Source organism: Rutidosis leptorrhynchoides, chromosome 7 (genome assembly GCF_046630445.1).
Source record: "Rutidosis leptorrhynchoides isolate AG116_Rl617_1_P2 chromosome 7, CSIRO_AGI_Rlap_v1, whole genome shotgun sequence".
Classification (NCBI taxonomy): domain Eukaryota; kingdom Viridiplantae; phylum Streptophyta; class Magnoliopsida; order Asterales; family Asteraceae; genus Rutidosis; species Rutidosis leptorrhynchoides.
Genome location: NC_092339.1, coordinates 114,729,151 through 114,748,223, shown reverse-complemented (window position 1 = coordinate 114,748,223; position 19,073 = coordinate 114,729,151). Strand labels below are relative to the sequence as shown.

Below are 19,073 nucleotides of genomic sequence, written 5' to 3'. Positions count from 1 at the left end.
ACCTTAGTGCATTAGTATATTTACAAATAGAAATCCTATAAACATATGTAAGATTATGTGTGAATATTTTTTTTTTTTTTTTTATTGGAAAAGTAGACAGTTTTATTAATAAAATTAAGGAGGGTACAAGAAGGCAATTGGGAACATGCCAATACAGAATCAAGAACAGAAGCTTAAAACTAGAAAAGAGCTAACATGAAGCTATATGCAAAACACGACCTATGACAAAGAGATAATGCAATCGACTCAAACAATACATGACATGCGATATTAGCCCTGATCATCAATTGCCTTTGGGTTTAGAAGCCACCTATTCCAATCCACATGAGATCTTCTTGAGCGTTTCGAGATCCATTCAAAGGTTTTGACTTGTAGTTCATTAAGGATATTTGGGCCAACACCTTTTATTCCCTTGAAAATGTTGTTATTTCTATTTTGCCAAATAAAGTAACAACCCGCCCATTTTACACCTTGCCAAATCTTTGAGGATACACTCGAGCTATCATTCTCCCGACATATGTCTTCAATGTTTTGGAAGTTTACGTTACTAATATTCCACCAACGAAAAATACGACCCCAAATATCTCTTGCCATCGGACAATGAAGAAAGATATGGTCAACCGATTCTAAATCAACATCACATAACGAACAACGAATAGAGCCGAGATCTAACCCACGTTTATCTAACTCTACTTTTACCGGGAGACGTTTATATCTTAGCCGACATATGAAAATTTCCACCTTTTTTGGGATCAAATAGTTGAGGAGTGTACTAAGATGTGTAGAACCCGATCCACCAAGTTGTTTTTCATCAATAAGATTTGAAAGAACTTTGGTAGAGAAATTACCACTACTTTGTAATCTCCATTTCCAAGTGTCAATATCGCCAACATGAAACTTGAAGTTACATAACAGGCTTTCCAACGCTTGAAGGTCAGAAAGTGTTCGGCCTCTAACAGGCCGATGCCAAGACCATACGAACACCCATGAATCACCCTGTTTGACTATGCGATCCTTGACTAGAACTTCCTGATCAGTTTCAAAATGGAACAACCTAGGGAAACGATCTTTGAGAGCAATACCTTCGAACCAAGGATCCTTCCAAAAAACCACATCATCACCGTAACCAGTAAAAAGGAGTCAGTGAAAGGCACGGAAATATCATCAATAAGCCTGCCTGCATTAACAATACCACCCCAAACCGAGCGAGCACATTTGGTAACAGGTAGTGTGATGACCCGAAAAATTTCGACTTATTTAAACCAATTCTCTATATGATTTAATATTTTCGACATGATAAGCAATGAATTTTGAAACTTTTGAAAATGATTTTTTCCATATATAACGGTTGACCACCCTGTTTGTCCAACGATTCACGAACGTCATAACATGTATTATATATATATTTTAATAAATATAAGAGTTTTCGATATATATGGAATCATGCGAATAATATTTATATACAAAATGATTAAAAATTTACTATTAAACGATGCTATTTCAAATTAAATTTTTTACGTATTAAGTCATTTTATTTTTATGATATAATTTTTGTATTTTTTTTAAGAAACAAAGTTAAATTAATAATGTACAATTTGTAAAGCACAACGTACAACGTGTAGCTTAAATAGTTGGATTTAAATTAATTCATTTACTATTCACATGAAAACGACATGATAGAAATTATTAATTATAAGTTACATAGAATACCCCTGAAGTATTTAATAAATACGACTTTTTAAAATTTTAAATTCAATTTACGATTATAATATATGTCGACGAGGTACACGATAAAACATTGTGAGCTGTAAAACCAATCCATGCGATCGCATGAGAATTGGTCATGGGAGCCATGCGATCGCATGGTGACAGATCCCAGCAAACATCTATAAATTTCGACGATTTTTGTTCATTTGTTGTACAATTACTCCATCTGTTATTATTATTATTATTATTATTATTATTATTATTATTATTATTATTATTATTATTATTATTAAGATTAATATTATTATTAATCTTATTATTATTAGTATTATTAATAATTAGTATTATACATAAAATACTATGACGAGGTTATGAGCGTGTCACTTTCAAAAATGGGTTTTCGAGCGGGATAGAGCTAAGGAAAATATGGGTTATTACTAAGGAGGTTATGGGTATTGTTCAAGGGTTTTGTTTGCAAGTCAAAACTAGTGTTTATCATCTCCGTTACGTCTACGTACTTTTCTACAATATTGAATCTCAATATTGATATGTAAGTACTTATATTTTATCTTTTACATAATAATTGTGTATCCATGTCTAGTGCTCGAGTATATATATATTTATACATGCTTGTATGCTAAATTTCGTCGCTAAACAGTTTATAATGAATCACGAATTAAATACATATATTACTGGTAAAAGGTATATGATATACATGTTTTTGGAAAGCTAGCGAAAAATCAATAACTTTTCATTTAGATATCAAATAGTTTCGATGAACGGATTAAAAGATATAAGCAACTGAATTATGATTGACGTTAAATGAAATTGCTTTTGAATCTACAATTAAGATTTAAACAACTTGTTTACGAGATTGATAAAATGGATTTTTAAATATTACCAACCGAGTAAATGAATCCTTATATAAGGCACGTCTCGTTTTGTTGAACTAAAGTCAGAATGACTTTTTGAAATGACTTTTGATAAACTTTTGTATGTCGATCTCGAACATTAGGGTTGTGATACACTATGACCAGACCTAGCTTGATAGACATTTATTGACCAACATATGTTCTCTAGGTTGAGATCTACGATTATTTGATATTCCGGGTTTCGGTCACATTACGATGAACAACTTTATGTGCTGCTAAGGTGAGTTTCATTTGCTCCCTTTTTAATTGCTTTTGCAATCTATATTTTTGGGCTGAGAATACATGCACTTTATTTTAAACGCAATGGATACAAGTACATACTAAATTCTACACCGAGTTTGAACCGAAAATCCCTTAGCTTTGGTAACTAATAACTGCCAGTTATAAGAACTGGTGGGCGCGAGTAGTAGTATATGGATCCATAGGAATTGACATCCCCGTCTGTTCCAGGTATAGAAACCCCAGCCTGAACTATTAAACAGACGTATGCTATTTGAGTTTAGTACACGTTGGTTTGCGTGTATTGTACATGTTGGTTGCATGTATGTTAAAACAGGGGTACTTATTATATAGACGTTAAAGTTTAGTTACCAGGGTGCTCAATCTTGTAGAATATTTTGATAAACGTTTCTGGATGAAACAACTGAAATCTTGTGATCCATCTTTATATACAGATTATGCGAAACATACAAACTATGAACTCACCAACCTTTGTGTTGACACTTGTTAGCATGTTTATTCTCAGGTTCCCTAGAAGTCTTCCGCTGTTTGCTATTATGATATACAAGCTATGTGCATGGAGTCTTACATGGCATATTTTTTAAGAAAACGTTGCATTCACCAATTCATCACCATGTACCTTATTTTGACTGCATTGTCAACGAAAGTACTATTGTAAACTATTATATACGGTGATTGTCTATATGTAGAAATCATCAGATGTCGAAAACCTTTGATTTAAATATACATTTATGGTGTGCCTTTTCAAAAGAATGCAATGTTTACAAAACGTATCATATAGGGGTCAAATACCTCGCAATGAAATCAATGAATGACGTGTTCATCCATATGGATTTGGAGCGATCGTCACAGTTGGTATCAGAGCGTTGGTCTTAGTGAACCAGGTCTTGCATGAGTGTGTCTAACTGATAGTTGTTAGAATGCATTAGTAAGTCTGGACTTCGACTGTGTCTACATGTCAAAAGTTTTACTTATCATTTCTTGTCAGAAATTACATGCTTATCATTCTTAAGTCTAGACACGTTTACCTGCAATTATTGCATGAATAGTGTGTAGATAAAATTCATATCTCAGCGTATCTGCTAATACATATCTTAGCATATCGGATACTGTAAACTTTTTCTGACATCTTCCGAAAATTTCTCCGTGATTTATGGAATTTGGTATTATATATACATATGTAAATTATATATTGATGAATACCAAACTAAATTCTATAATCTAATTCATATCAAAAATAATCTCCCTAATTATACAAGATGGATCCCGTATCTAGTTCAAATTCCTTAAATTCCGACAGCTATTCCAATATGGATATTCACCTGAACTCCGAAGACAGTGTAACCGGAATGGATCAACCAATTAGCCATCATCTATTCTGGATGAATTGGGGATGGGTTCGTAGCCTCCTCAATCATTGGAGACAAGAAGAAGGTGATCCCTTCCATCCACCACATTGCCCTCTTGGCGAAGAACCTGAAGCACTTACCGGCGAACCTGTTCGTAATACCATTTTCTCTCTCATTTTCAGAGTATCTAGTCATGATTATATACTATCTCACATTCTAAATCTTATTCGTCCGCTCGTCCGAACCGACAATCATCCCGGTGTAGTAGAAGAAGTCAACAAGCTTCGTGCTCGAGTGGTGACTTTAGACAATATGGTACAAAAGTTACAAGCACCAGCAGCATCACCAGCATCAACAGTACCACCATCATCAACGTCAACAGTATCATTACCACCACCAACAACAACATCCGCATCGCACACCTCAACATCACAATCTGTACCTCGAACATCAACGTTATACGCACCATAGATACCAAGGAATACCAACAACAACAAACGATGAAGTATTGATTCATAACTTCATCGAAGAAATATTCTGCAGAGAATATGTAGCTTCTAAAAGTTTTAGAGATTATATATTCTAGTCCTAGTCAAAAACCAGATGAGATTAATATTATGTTAACTCATTAAATCCATGATTACATCTAAAGAAAATATATATGTAGGTATATTTTCATAAAGATTGTAATTAAAAAAATTCTTTTGTATAAACTGTTAATGGTGAGAATATTTTAACGGGTAGGTAATACCCGAGAGATATATAAATTCACAATTAACATGTTACATTTTTCGATTCTGATTCAACCAATCATCAACTACTTTCATAACGAGAAACATTCTTTCATAGAAATCAAAACAACCATACTCATTCAAAATCAATTACATATTCTGATTTTAACATATCAGAATCCAAGTCGAGATATACCCGATATCATCACTTTTAGATCCCTACATCTTTCAAAGCTATACTTTGATTTCAAAACTGTGCTAGAACATCATATGTATATTAACGATTACAATATGTTTTCAAACCGTCCGAAATTTCTGAAAAACACTTCAAACAATGAACCATCGAGATGATGATCCAACCACATGTTACTCACAGTTATGCACCTGAAAAACTCTCGAAACCAAAGTCATAGTTTAACACGTAATCGTGTCAGACCATTTGGCATTTATTAGCAAAAATAACTTTTCAAACCCTTTTCAACATAGACAGTTTTGTCACAGCTCCAACAAATCAACTTCAATTATTCATTCGAATAAGCCTTATTATAACTTTGATATATAAGTTCGCAATTAATATGTTACACTGTACATTCTTCAACTTTGATTCAAAAATTATTAACAATGCTCACAACGATATACAATCGTTTTCATACAAATTCGATTACATATTGACGGATCAGAATCCAAGTCATAACTCTGAACCGGTGACATCATTCTTAGATCTCGATATCTTTCAAAGCTATATTTTGACTTCATAACTGTGCAAGATCCTTTAGCGTTGTTTTTACCGAAAATAATCTTGCAATCCTTTTCAAAGTATCCAGTTTTATCACACTTCCAACCAACTTTGACTTTTCATATTAGCCTTATTGTGACTTTGATATATACGTTCTTGTTACTGGGAAACCTTTCATGTTCCACCACATTAGCAGTAAATTTACTAACAACTCCATTGATCTTTGACCTTCCAAAAATCATAATATTCATTGAAACCCTATCATGTACTCATCCACATCTTGTAACAATAATTGCCATATCAACTACCGGGAATTAGCAATCAGTATTTCAAATATCGCAGCAATTCTACGTCATCAGTTATATATATACATATAATGTCTATCTTCTAGACTTACATACTTCGAATGTGAAGTTTCTGAAAAACATCCCAAACTATGAACTAGTTCTCTGAAATTGAAACAATGCTGATGAAGCAGCAAAAACTGTAAACGACCTTAACAGTCAAAAGTTTAATGATAAAGAATAGTATGGTGGTAAAGCTGAGAAAAAGAGAAGGTTTGGAACTGGAAAACGGATTGATCAAAGTATGAAGGAGGCTGTGGATAAATCACAAAGACTGAACCTGCCTTCAAAGAATCCAAATGATTCAGTGTCTGCTGAAACCATTAGTAAGAACCTTACTTCTTATTCTAAACCTTCACAGACAGATTTTCCGCATCATCCTCTGATATTAGAAATTCTAAGATATCATCGTATCTTCCATTATAAATATCCTCCATATTTCTGAAGATATTTTTTTATAACCATTCTTATCTGAAATCATTCATCTCTTCGCTCTATCTGTGTTACATCATAAAAGAAACTATTTTAGTTTCTAAAATCTGAAAAATTCGAAAAATAGATGTTTTGAAGTAATGTTGGGAATTGAAGCATGTGTTAGTATAATATAATGACACTTGATCAACGTGATTATATTACAGTAAGTCATGCTGAGTTTCTAGTGGAACGTGATAAAGGTTCACATATCACACCCTCATCATGAACCATGTTACATAACTCTTTCATTCTATTTAACCTCTAAACATATCAAGAAAATATTTTTCTTGATGATTCGGTTTTTTCGAGGTATTCTGGTAATTTGACAAGTCAGATTGTGCCATTACCGTTTCTTTCTTATAATATTAATTATGTTCATTTCTAAATCCATACTTACGAATTTTGGACCATTATTCGCTTGACTTAAAGTCGGGAAGAGAAAACGAAAGCATGAAGCTCCGAAATATAAAGGAGAATATAAGCCCGATAACAACCCCGAAATTACAAACCGTGTATATCAATGCGTATAGCAATATAAAGACACGGGAGAATAAAAACACTATAACCCCAAGGTAATAGTAGAAGAAAATAACTTCCTCTGGTGGCAGATGAAAAAGAAGAATGAAGGATACGATAGCCAGGAAAATATCAAGAATCAGAACTGGATTAAGCATTTTCACAATCTATTGGGATGTATGAAATAAGAAAGAAGATTATAGGAGTGGTGAAAATAAATGAAACGGAAGAGGTCAATTTATAGCGAAATATCAGACATAGCAATTGAGGCAGATTGCGCATTTAATCAAAAAAAAAATCTTAATTTCCGTAAATTCCGAAGAATCAAATCTTATTTAGATTAAGAAGATTTTCTATTCTTTAAATTCCGGAAATCAATCGTTACTACGTCAAGAGATAAGATGCATCTCTATTCTTCATTTCACTCTTTTACGATAACTTCCCTCATACGCTTCGAGTAATTGGATTGTTTTATCCATATTATTCAACGATGATAGAAATTCTATTTATCAACTCATATTCGTCATGAAAACATTTTTATTGTTAGCCATGACGACCTCACTCAAATTTCGGGACGAAATTTCTTTAACGGGGAGGTACTGTGATGACCCGGAAAATTTCGACTTATTTAAACCAATTCTCTATATGATTTAATATTTTCGACATGATAAGCAATGAATTTTGAAACTTTTGAAAATGATTTTTTTCATATATAACGGTTGACCACCCTGTTTGTCCAACGATTCACGAACGTCATAACATGTATTATATATATTTTTTAATAAATATAAGAGTTTTCGATATATATGGAATCATGCGAATAATATTTATATACGAAATGATTAAAAATTTACTATTAAACGATGCTATTTCAAATTAAATTTTTTACGTATTAAGTCATTTTATTTTTATGATATAATTTTTGTATTTTTTTTAAGAAACAAAGTTAAATTAATAATGTACAATTTGTAAAGCACAACGTACAACGTGTAGCTTAAATAGTTGGATTTAAATTAATTCATTTACTATTCACATGAAAACGACATGATAGAAATTATTAATTATAAGTTACATAGAATACCCCTGAAGTATTTAATAAATACGACTTTTTAAAATTTTAAATTCAATTTACGATTATAATATATGTCGACGAGGTACACGATAAAACATTGTGAGCTGTAAAACCAATCCATGCGATTGCATGAGAATTGGTCATGGGAGCCATGCGATCGCATGGTGACAGATCCCAGCAAACATCTATAAATTTCGACGATTTTTGTTCATTTGTTGCACAATTACTCCATCTGTTATATTATTATTATTATTATTATTATTATTATTATTATTATTATTATTATTATTATTATTATTATTATTATTATTATTATTATTATTATTATTATTATTAAGATTAATATTATTATTAATCTTATTATTATTAGTATTATTAATAATTAGTATTATACATAAAATACTACGACGAGGTTATGAGCGTGTCACTTTCAAAAATGGGTTTTCGAGCGGGATAGAGCTAAGGAAAATATGGGTTATTACTAAGGAGGTTATGGGTATTGTTCAAGGGTTTTGTTTGCAAGTCAAAACTAGTGTTTATCATCTCCGTTACGTCTACGTACTTTTTTACAATATTGAATCTCAATATTGATATGTAAGTACTTATATTTTATCTTTTACATAATAATTGTGTATCCATGTCTAGTGCTCGAGTATATATATATTTATACATGCTTGTATGCTAAATTTCGTCGCTAAATAGTTTATAATGAATCACGAATTAAATACATATATTACTGGTAAAAGGTATATGATATACATGTTTTTGGAAAGCTAGCGAAAAATCAATAACTTTTCATTTAGATATCGAATAGTTTCGATGAACGGATTAAAAGATATAAGCAACTGAATTATGATTGACGTTAATTGAAATTGCTTTTGAATCTACAATTAAGATTTAAACAACTTGTTTACGAGATTGATAAAATGGATTTTTAAATATTACCAACCGAGTAAATGAATCCTTATATAAGGCACGTCTCGTTTTGTTGAACTAAAGTCAGAATGACTTTTTGAAATGACTTTTGATAAACTTTTGTATGTCGATCTCGAGCATTAGGGTTGTGATACACTATGACCAGACCTAGCTTGATAGACATTTATTGACCAACATATGTTCTCTAGGTTGAGATCTACGATTATTTGATATTCCGGGTTTCGGTCACATTACGATGAACAACTTTATGTGCTGCTAAGGTGACTTTCATTTGCTCCCTTTTTAATTGCTTTTGCAATCTATATTTTTGGGCTGAGAATACATGCACTTTATTTTAAACGCAATGGATACAAGTACATACTAAATTCTACACCGAGTTTGAACCGAAAATCCCTTAGCTTTGGTAACTAATAACTGCCAGTTATAAGAACTGGTGGGCGCGAGTAGTAGTATATGGATCCATAGGACTTGACATCCCCGTCTGTTCCAGGTATAGAAACCCCAGCCTGAACTATTAAACAGACGTATGCTATTTGAGTTTAGTACACGTTGGTTTGCATGTATTGTACATGTTGGTTGCATGTATGTTAAAACAGGGGTACTTATTATATAGACGTTAAAGTTTAGTTACCAGGGTGCTCAATCTTGTAGAATATTTTGATAAACGTTTCTGGATGAAACAACTGAATCTTGTGATCCATCTTTATATACAGATTATGCGAAACATACAAACTATGAACTCACCAACCTTTGTGTTGACACTTGTTAGCATGTTTATTCTCAGGTTCCCTAGAAGTCTTCCGCTGTTTGCTATTATGATATACAAGCTATGTGCATGGAGTCTTACATGGCATATTTTTTAAGAAAACGTTGCATTCACCAATTCATCACCATGTACCTTATTTTGACTGCATTGTCAACGAAAGTACTATTGTAAACTATTATATACGGTGATTGTCTATATGTAGAAATCATCAGATGTCGAAAACCTTTGATTTAAATATACATTTATGGTGTGCCTTTTCAAAAGACTGCAATGTTTACAAAACGTATCATCTAGAGGTCAAATACCTCGCAATGAAATCAATGAATGACGTGTTCGTCCATATGGATTTGGAGCGATCGTCACAGGTAGGGAAAGGCCCAAACCCCCATCCCGACCATATAAACTTTTTATAATACGAACCCAAAAGGCATCTTTTTCCACCCGGAATCTCCACCACCATTTCCCTAATAATGACAAATTTTTTGATTTTAATGTCCCAATATTTAAACCCCCACCCGAGTAAGACGACACAATTTTTTCCCATTTCACCCATGAAATTTTAGAATTTTCACCCGACCCGCCCCAAAAAAATTTACGACGCATACCTTCGAGCAAGTTGATGACGCACGATGGAGCACGGAATAAGGAGAATGCGTAGAGCGGGAGACTACGAAGCACCGATTTGATTAAGGTTAGACGACCACCAAACGACATAGATCTTGCTTTCCACTCCGATAATCTAGATCGAAACTTTTCTATGAAAGGTTCCCAATCAATTAGTTTTTTCATCGACCGTCCAATGGGGAGACCAAGATAAGAAAACGGAAGTTCACCGATTCGACAACCCAAAAAATTAGCCATATGCTCAACATTCACTTTTCGAACCCCAATACCATAGATACAGCTTTTTGAAAAATTAACTTTTAGGCCCGAAAAAACTTCAAAACATCTTAGAAGCTTGAATAAGTTACTTGCGTTTCGTTTACTCCATTCACAAAAAAACAAAGTATCATCGGCATATTGCAGAAGCGAGATTACTACTTTCTCTTTTCCTACCTCTAACCCTTTATAAAGATTATTCTCGATTGCACATTTCGTCAATAAATTCAGCCCCTCGGCCGCTATTATGAACAAATATGGTGACAAGGGGTCACCTTGACGCACACCCTTTTCGATTGAAAACTCCTTTGTGGGAGAGCCATTTACCAAAACGGATATAGAAATCGATTCGAAGCAGGTTTTCATCCAGGCCACCCATTTTTGGCCAAACCCCATTTTTTCCATTATATGAAGAAGGAAATCCCAAACGAATGCTATCAAATGCCTTTTGAAAATCGGCTTTGAATATCAAACTCTGTTTCTTGAGCTCTTTCCTTTCATTGATAACTTCATTGGCTACAAGAACACTATCGAGGATAAAACGTCCTTTAATAAACGCACTTTGTTCTTTCCCAATTATTTTTTCGATCACTTTTTGAAGTCTATTTGCTAACATCTTCGAAATTATCTTATAGTAACTTCCAATAAGACTTATAGGGCGATAGTCACCAAGGTTAATCGGGTCATTTTTTTCGGTAATAAGGAGATGAACGAAGCGTTACAACCTTTTGAGATACATTCCTCTTCCCAAAAAAAATAAATGGCCTTTTTGAGTTCACCTTTAATTAGCCAAAAGAACTTTTTGTAAAAACCCATATTGAAACCATCCGGACCTGGCGATTTATTCGATTCACAGCTACTGATGGCCTTCCAAATTTCCTCTTCACTAAAACGACTTTCTAACAGCTCGACATCCTCCGAATTAATTGACTTAAAAGAAATAGAAGAAGACAGCGAAGCATAATCGGGTCTGATGGAGTTATCCTGCTTAAACAATTCGCTATAATACGAAAACACCTCCTGTTTAATTGCCTCTGGCTTCTCACACCACACTCCGTCAATGTTGAATCCTCTAATATTGCTACGATTGAGATTTCTTTTAATGGAGGAGTGAAAGAACGCTGAATTCTCATCTCCCTCGACTATCCATTTAGCGCTAGCTTTTTGTTGTAGCATGTCGGCTTTCTCGGATTCTTTTTGTAACCATTTACATCTAGCTTCGATCCAAGAATCCCGTTCATGTTCTTCAAGCAGACCCACATCAGCTTTTCTCTCTAGTTCGCAAGCTAAATTTTTCCAGTTCTGAATATCATTGTCGATCAAACCATATCTAGCTTTGCTCCATTCACGAAGAGCACCTTTGACTTTTTTGAGCTTATCACGGAAAACACAATCCCCTCTAGTACTCGAAACAGAATCATTCCATGAGGAAATGATAATACTTTCCACCTCCGGAGACTCGAGCCAAACATTGAAAATTTTGAACGGTTTAGGACCAAAATCCGTATTATTATCACGGAGTAAAATAGGACAATGGTCCGATGTGTACCTATCTAGAGCAATAGACGAAACATCCCCCATGAGATAAGAAAATCATCCGAAACAAGAAAACGGTCGAGTTTGCTCATCTTTCGGCCGTCGTCACTAATCCTGGTAAATCTCTTGCCACTTAAAGGGATTTCGACCAACTTAGCGTTATCGATAAAATTATTAAAAAGTTCAGCCCTTCTCGGTTTGAAGATACTATTGTGCCTTTCGAATTCAAAACGAACTTCATTGAAATCTCCCCCTACCACCCAATCAACGCCTTGAAAATTAAGAACACCGAATAATTCTTCCCAAAAGATTTTCTTTTGCGGTTCCTTGTGAGGACCATAGACATTGATTTTCTTTTGCGGTTCCTTGCGGTTCCTTGTGAGGACCATAGACATTGATTATGTGTGAATATTTGAGTATTACGAATGTATCGTCTGTATGATTGTACATTGATATGCGGAATTTTGTATTTCTCATCAGTTTATAAATGGGATTTCGAAATGGAGTTGGAATTGTGTTCATATTCGAAGCCGCATCTCAGATAGCTTGGAGTCTTTGTGCTCAGAGTTTTTTAATGTTTTGCAGGATTCCTCGACTCATGGTACTCCACATGCGCATCAGATGGGAAGTTTTTAAGTTTGCTCAGTTCGAAGGTGAATGTTTTTGTTTGGAGATTAATTCTTGATATATTTACTTTCTCGTTTTAATCTTTCTATTAAAAATTACATTAATTGTCCTTTGTCCTTCTATTAGTTGGATTTTTGGTTGATTAATCCATTGTAAGTTTCTATGTTTGTTCTAACTTTCGTGCTAGAGAGCTTTCTTATAAATATATGTTCTTTGTTGTTCAAAAAAAAACTAGAAAAGGGGCCAGGACATTACAGAGGATGCATCATCCAAAAATTCAACAAAAGGTACTTCATCTTTATATTTGAGCCAATAAAAGGAGCAAGTATAGATTGAATCAAAAATGTCAATTTTCCTGATGGACTTAGAGTTGATAATTTTTACTTTTTTTTTTTTTTTAATTGCAAAAATTTCAATAAATAAATAAATAACCTCCCTAGCAAGATGGAAAGAAATTTTATGCAGCATCATTTTAGAGTTGAAAATTAAGCAATTAAAAAAACACCAACGCCATAGTTGAAATATCATCTGTAAGACTATATATACAATATTTTAACTTTGGAGATTTGATGTATCATTTGGAAATCATTCAAATGCTGTTTCACTAAACAGATTTGAAATTCTTCCTTAGTTGTTAATTCGGCTGAATTTCTTATTTACTTATTTAAATCTTCCAACTAGGGCTTCAAATTTATTTAAATCACATTATAGGCAGCGTTCTAGACTGAATTGTCATCATCACAACGCCCTTAGTGGGGGGTTCGATTATACATCCACTTAAATATTTAACACATATTTAGATCCCCATCAGATTATGATCATACCCATGTTTTAAAATAACGTGTCTAAAATCAGATTATATCACCTTCCTGAAGGTAGACGCAAACCAACACAGATCTAATTAATCTGGAAACTAGTTTATCACTGTGAAATATAGTAGAAATTCAAATTACGAATAACAGACATCAGAAACCCGCCCATATTGTATCGCTTCCTCGTTACTTCCATCACCCACTCAACCAACCCCCGCATGCATCTGTGTTCTCCAATAAACAGGTTGCTGCACATAAATAACCAGCAACAGTGATATCAGTCAGTTAACATATTAAACAAGTATTAATAGCTGATTATTAAGATTCAAGCATGTATCCAATTGACACTACATGAAAAAAAAAATTAACGTAATCATACATACACTGATTATTAAGCGGAGAGTTTTGCTTTAAGCTCATCTGCAACAGCATCAATGAATTCTTCGGTGTTCAAATAGTGCTCCCTGCTGAGTCTGAAGGGACATTAAACAAGTATTAATTAAGAGCTGATATTAAATATTAACTCTACCAAAAAGTCAACATTGACTAAACTGAAAGTATCAAATTGAGTAATTGACATACTTGGATCCATGGATAATGAGTGCAAGATCCTTAGTCATCTTCCCAGACTCAACGACACCAATACAAGCTGCTTCTAACTTTTCAGTGAAATCCAAAAGCTTAGCATTATCATCCAACTTTGCCCTGCACAAACAATTCATAATTTCTACTTGTTCATGACATCGAATAGGTGGCAAACTTGACCCGTTACCAGAAAGGTTACTAAACGGGGCAGACATCGGTCAACGTGTATTTATAACACTTAAAACCTAAAAACATTATAGAAGTATTGAACTGATCTAGTTTTGTGATCATGTTTTGACAAAATAACTAATAAAAATACAAGGCATAATGGGATAAAAAGTTTTGGGTCAGCCATCTACATCAAGATGCATAAACTTTTACTCAATTTAAGCCAAACCCATATGATCCATTACCCCCCTGCCCATTTTTCCATATCTAATAAATAACTATCCCTATTTGGTGATGAGAAAGAACGTGAATATACTACACCTGTGGGCCAGCCCTCGGGTCCAAGCAAAAATTGAGGCAATACTGTTTGTGCTAGTTTCCCCACCCTTTTGGTGGACCCGGTAATGACGTGTCACGGTCCCATGAGCCGCTTCAGCTTCAATGGTCTTCCCATCAGGGCACACCTACAACCAGATTTCGTACATGATAATCCCATTAAATACAGACACATTATAAAACATAAACAATTTATCTCGAGGTTTATTTGTTGAAATGTTACAGGAACAAACATTTGGCTATCAAGAACACTGAAAAGAACAAGCAAAAGTTCAAACAAAAGCCAAAAAAAAGACAATTACCAGGACGGACGTCATCAGTCCAAGAGATCCGAAACCTGTACATGAAAAATCAAATCAAGTCACACATAAGGCTTCGAAAATTGCAGAATATAACTGAATCTTATAACACATACCTTGAGCTAAAAAATCGCTTTGAACATCCCCATCATAGTTCTTGCAAGCCCATACATAACCTCCATCACTCTTAAGAGCATAAGCAACCATATCGTCGATTAGACGGTGTTCGTACCTGTGAATAATTATAAGAAAATGAATTAAGTTACTTTTTTCTTCGCCTTTCAAAAAAATAGAAAATGAAGTAAGTTTTGTTAAGAAAATGACAAATCCATAAACCTTGTTGAGTTACTCACCATATCCCAGCATCCTCAAACTTTGACTTCCAGTTCTTTTCATAAACTTCTTGGAATATATCCTTGAACCTTTTATCAAATGCAAGAACGATAACTAAACAATATCACAAAAGCACTTTCTATACACGCATACAAAACAAGTCCACACATAATCATGAAGAAATGTGATTAAAAGAATTACAAAGTAAAAGATAATAATACGAAGAACAATAATGTCGCCGCACCTTCCATCATATTTCTTTAGAATGGTATTCTTGGTGCTAAGATAAAGTGGCCATTTTTTCAGGTAAGCCGTGTTCATTGATGCCTCGGCGAAAGCAGTAATGGACTAATCATGATGTCATGAAACACATAAACGTTAAACTAGACATTGGCCATAATAAGAAAAGGACGAAAGTATCCTTATTATCAGAGAAACACACCTCATCAGTGTTGTACATAGACAAAGCTACCCCTCCAGCACCGGTGAAGTTATAAACCTCTAATTCCGTGGTTTCACCTTGTCCTTCAGGAACTGGAAGACAACAATGACACATTCATATGTAACTGGGTTGAGATTACCCATTTTTATAAAAAATTAAAATATGCTTGATTGAAGAAAACTATATCATTACAAAACTAATTAAGTCTTATTAGTAAAAAACGATGTAGCAGGTTATTATGCATTTGAAAACACTTGGGATGCCTTTCTACATATTTGACCCAATCATATGTAACTGGGTTGAGATTACCACATCTACCTATAACCAAGCATTATAACTTGGTCCATGGAGAGAAATTTTCGTAATCATACCAAAAACCATCTTCAATATTCCAGGTCCTTTAATCACTGCATCGGTAGCTTTGTACTGATCACCAAATGCATGTCTTCCAATGCATATAGGCTTTGTCCATCCTGAACCATAAAAAAAACCCGTATAACTCCACGTTATTATAATTTATTTATTACAAAAAACGACCCGAATACCCAAACGGATAATTACCTGGAATCAACCTGGGAATGTTTTTGCAGAGAATTGGTTCCCTAAAGACAGTCCCTACACCAATCGCAAAAGAAGCTCGAAAAATCAAAATCTATACGTACAATGCGGACAATATATACATCTTTTCAATTAGTCGTAACACACTAACACTAACCATTTAAAATATTCCTAATGGTCCCATTTGGACTTTTCCACATGCTCTTCAAAGTAAACTCCTTCATACGAGCCTCGTCTATAACATCATCATTATTTTTCAGGATACAGATGTGGTAGTGCAAACAGACATCCAATAAAATATAAAATAATTATAAAAATAGTAACTTGAATGTAATACACATACCTGGAGTAATGGTGGCACACTTAATTGCAACATTGTACCTAAAGTTATACTAAACATATTAGCTCACAATAAGAAGCAAAAAAAAAACATGCTAAAAAATCAGACTTACTTAAGAGTAGCTTCGGCACTTTCGACGGTAACTTTATCATCGGTCGCATCACGATTAAGAAGACCAAGGTCATAATACTTAATATCAAGATCTAAGAACGGAAATATGAGCTGCACCACCCACACACATATATAAACACAATTACTAGACGATCTTTTCAAATAATTATCTATAATACACATCCTGCTATAGTGATGTTACAAGTCATATGTGTATGAAAACAATAAAAGAATTTCCTGTATTTATTCATTATTAATTAATTATAAATTTAAAATAAAAGCACCTACTAAATCAATTACTCAGGTAATTCACAAAGTGTCAAAGTACAAACCTTATTCTTAATTGATTCCCAAAATACACGAGTCATTTCATCTCCTGCACACAGAATATAATAACAGATAACATTCATTCAGTGAATTACATTAAAAAGCGTATTGATCAAGTGTTTCATAACTAGGTTTAGATTAATTATTCCATTAATAAGTAATCAGGTCATAAGTCAAAGGTACGACGAGATACAAGTAGCTCAATAAATTAAATAACATGAATCGAGATACGTTTAATCAACGGAGATCTGTATAGGTTAAATTAAACACAATTAATTAATCAACTGTAGATATTAGGATTTAGGATTTAAATTCAGATTAAAGATTAATGAATAAGTGATTAGTGAATTAAGTAGTGTAGTAGCGTACCGTCCATCTCAACGATTGGATTTGCAACCTTGATCTTTGAAAAAGCCATTTCGATCGAAATTGAGATTGATGATCGGAGATTTATGTATTGGTATTTGTAATTTGTATTGTGAGATTGAAATGCAGAAAATGGTGGTATGATATTTATAGCGTTGGTGTCGTGTGGTTGGTGGGTTCAATTCAACAACTACTGCATTAATTGGGTCACAACGTCGCACTTATTAAAGGTAACTTATGACAAGGTTGGCCGGGAAAGCGTATCGGGTGATGGATCCGCTAACGTGTTATCTTATAAATTTGAGAATCGGTCCGGAAAATATTTTTTCAAAGAGACGGTCAATAGAAAATTGAAAAATGCGGGTCCTCGAGGTTGATTGGTCCGTCTTGTGTTTTCTCGGTTGGTTTCTTTCCTTGTATTTTCGTATTATTTGGTTTCTTGTTTGGTTAATATGTTTGTAGCACTTTTTATCGGAATGTTAGGGATGCTCGCTTAAAGATAGGTTTTAGTTGGCTACTTTCTAGGCGCGAGCTTCCCCTTTTTATCCCTTGTTCTTTTGTATTCCCTGTTGAGGGCGTTTTCCTTTGGAAAATGCCCTCGTTTCTATATGAGTATTTGTTTTTTTCCTCAAAAAAAAAAAAAAAAATTAAAGGTAACTTATAGGTTCGAAACTATCCAAAAATGATATCCAAGCTACGAAGAATTTTTTAAAGTCTTGTATTGCGATCCGAATCGAAATAAAAAACATTGAGAGTGAAGTTGTGGCGATCGTTTAGTTAGTTGTTAGTTTAGTTTGGTGTTTGATTTAGTTGGTTGGTTGCTCATGTTGCTTTGTTTATTCGTATGGTAGGCTCTGTTGTAGATAGTGGTTAGACTTTCGTTTTTTGGTTTTGAGCTTTTCGTTATCATGTTGTATCTTTGACTCTTTGTTCGATTCATTCATCTTTTGATAAATTAACCTTTATTTTATAGTATTCGTTATTTTAGGCAAAAAAATATGCAATAGTTTCTTTATTTTATTCTATCTTTCAGCAATAATTCATAATAATATTAATCATAATAAAAATATTTTTCCGTTAATTGTTTTTACACAAAAAATACATAGTTTTTCTAAGAAATATCATAAAAGAATTATATTTTTTGTTTACTTTTCAGTCTTACATTTACTTTTTCTTTTTTTTGAATCTTATCCACATACATTAAAGTCATAATAGAACTTATTCTTCTTACTTTACTCTATTTATAGAAATTGACAATTAATTTAGGACATCTCAAAATTGAATAATAGACAAAAAATTAAGGACGGAAGAAATAGTTTTTAGAAATTATTATGTTTTTCAATAATTCACGTTTCTTTTGTGAACAGCAGTATGACATCATCTAGGGAGACTTAACCACCCACGCGCTCATCTTCCGTAGTTGCATAACCCGCTCCCAACTGCTGCCCAGGAGGAAACTCGACCTAATCCGAGGGGCATGGGCGGTAAAACCCCCTCCCTCACTAGTCACTACTGTAACAGACTGAAACCCGGGCTAGTTGTAAGTGGACT

The 19,073-nt window shown here is 33.6% G+C and overlaps 2 protein-coding genes across 2 annotated transcripts; both read right to left on the bottom strand.

The window, feature by feature from the left end:
• Window positions 1–270: 270 nt before the first annotated feature.
• LOC139859533 (uncharacterized) lies at window positions 271–11,078 on the bottom strand. The gene is made up of 3 exons (XM_071848311.1): window positions 10,409–11,078; window positions 1,083–1,177; window positions 271–1,029 (listed from the first exon to the last, which is right to left on the bottom strand). Exons 1-3 carry the CDS (start codon window positions 11,076–11,078, stop codon window positions 271–273), a joined length of 1,524 nt encoding a protein of 507 aa, XP_071704412.1.
• A 2,769-nt stretch (window positions 11,079–13,847) lies between these two features.
• LOC139857762 (isocitrate dehydrogenase [NADP]) lies at window positions 13,848–17,700 on the bottom strand. The gene is made up of 16 exons (XM_071846599.1): window positions 17,526–17,700; window positions 17,162–17,205; window positions 16,831–16,940; window positions 16,722–16,759; window positions 16,536–16,613; window positions 16,382–16,435; window positions 16,192–16,293; window positions 15,821–15,912; window positions 15,623–15,726; window positions 15,399–15,467; window positions 15,162–15,277; window positions 15,049–15,083; window positions 14,732–14,874; window positions 14,240–14,362; window positions 14,041–14,130; window positions 13,848–13,905 (listed from the first exon to the last, which is right to left on the bottom strand). Exons 1-15 carry the CDS (start codon window positions 17,572–17,574, stop codon window positions 14,049–14,051), a joined length of 1,239 nt encoding a protein of 412 aa, XP_071702700.1. The 5' UTR covers window positions 17,575–17,700; the 3' UTR covers window positions 13,848–13,905; window positions 14,041–14,048.
• Between the last annotated feature and the right edge of the window lie 1,373 nt (window positions 17,701–19,073).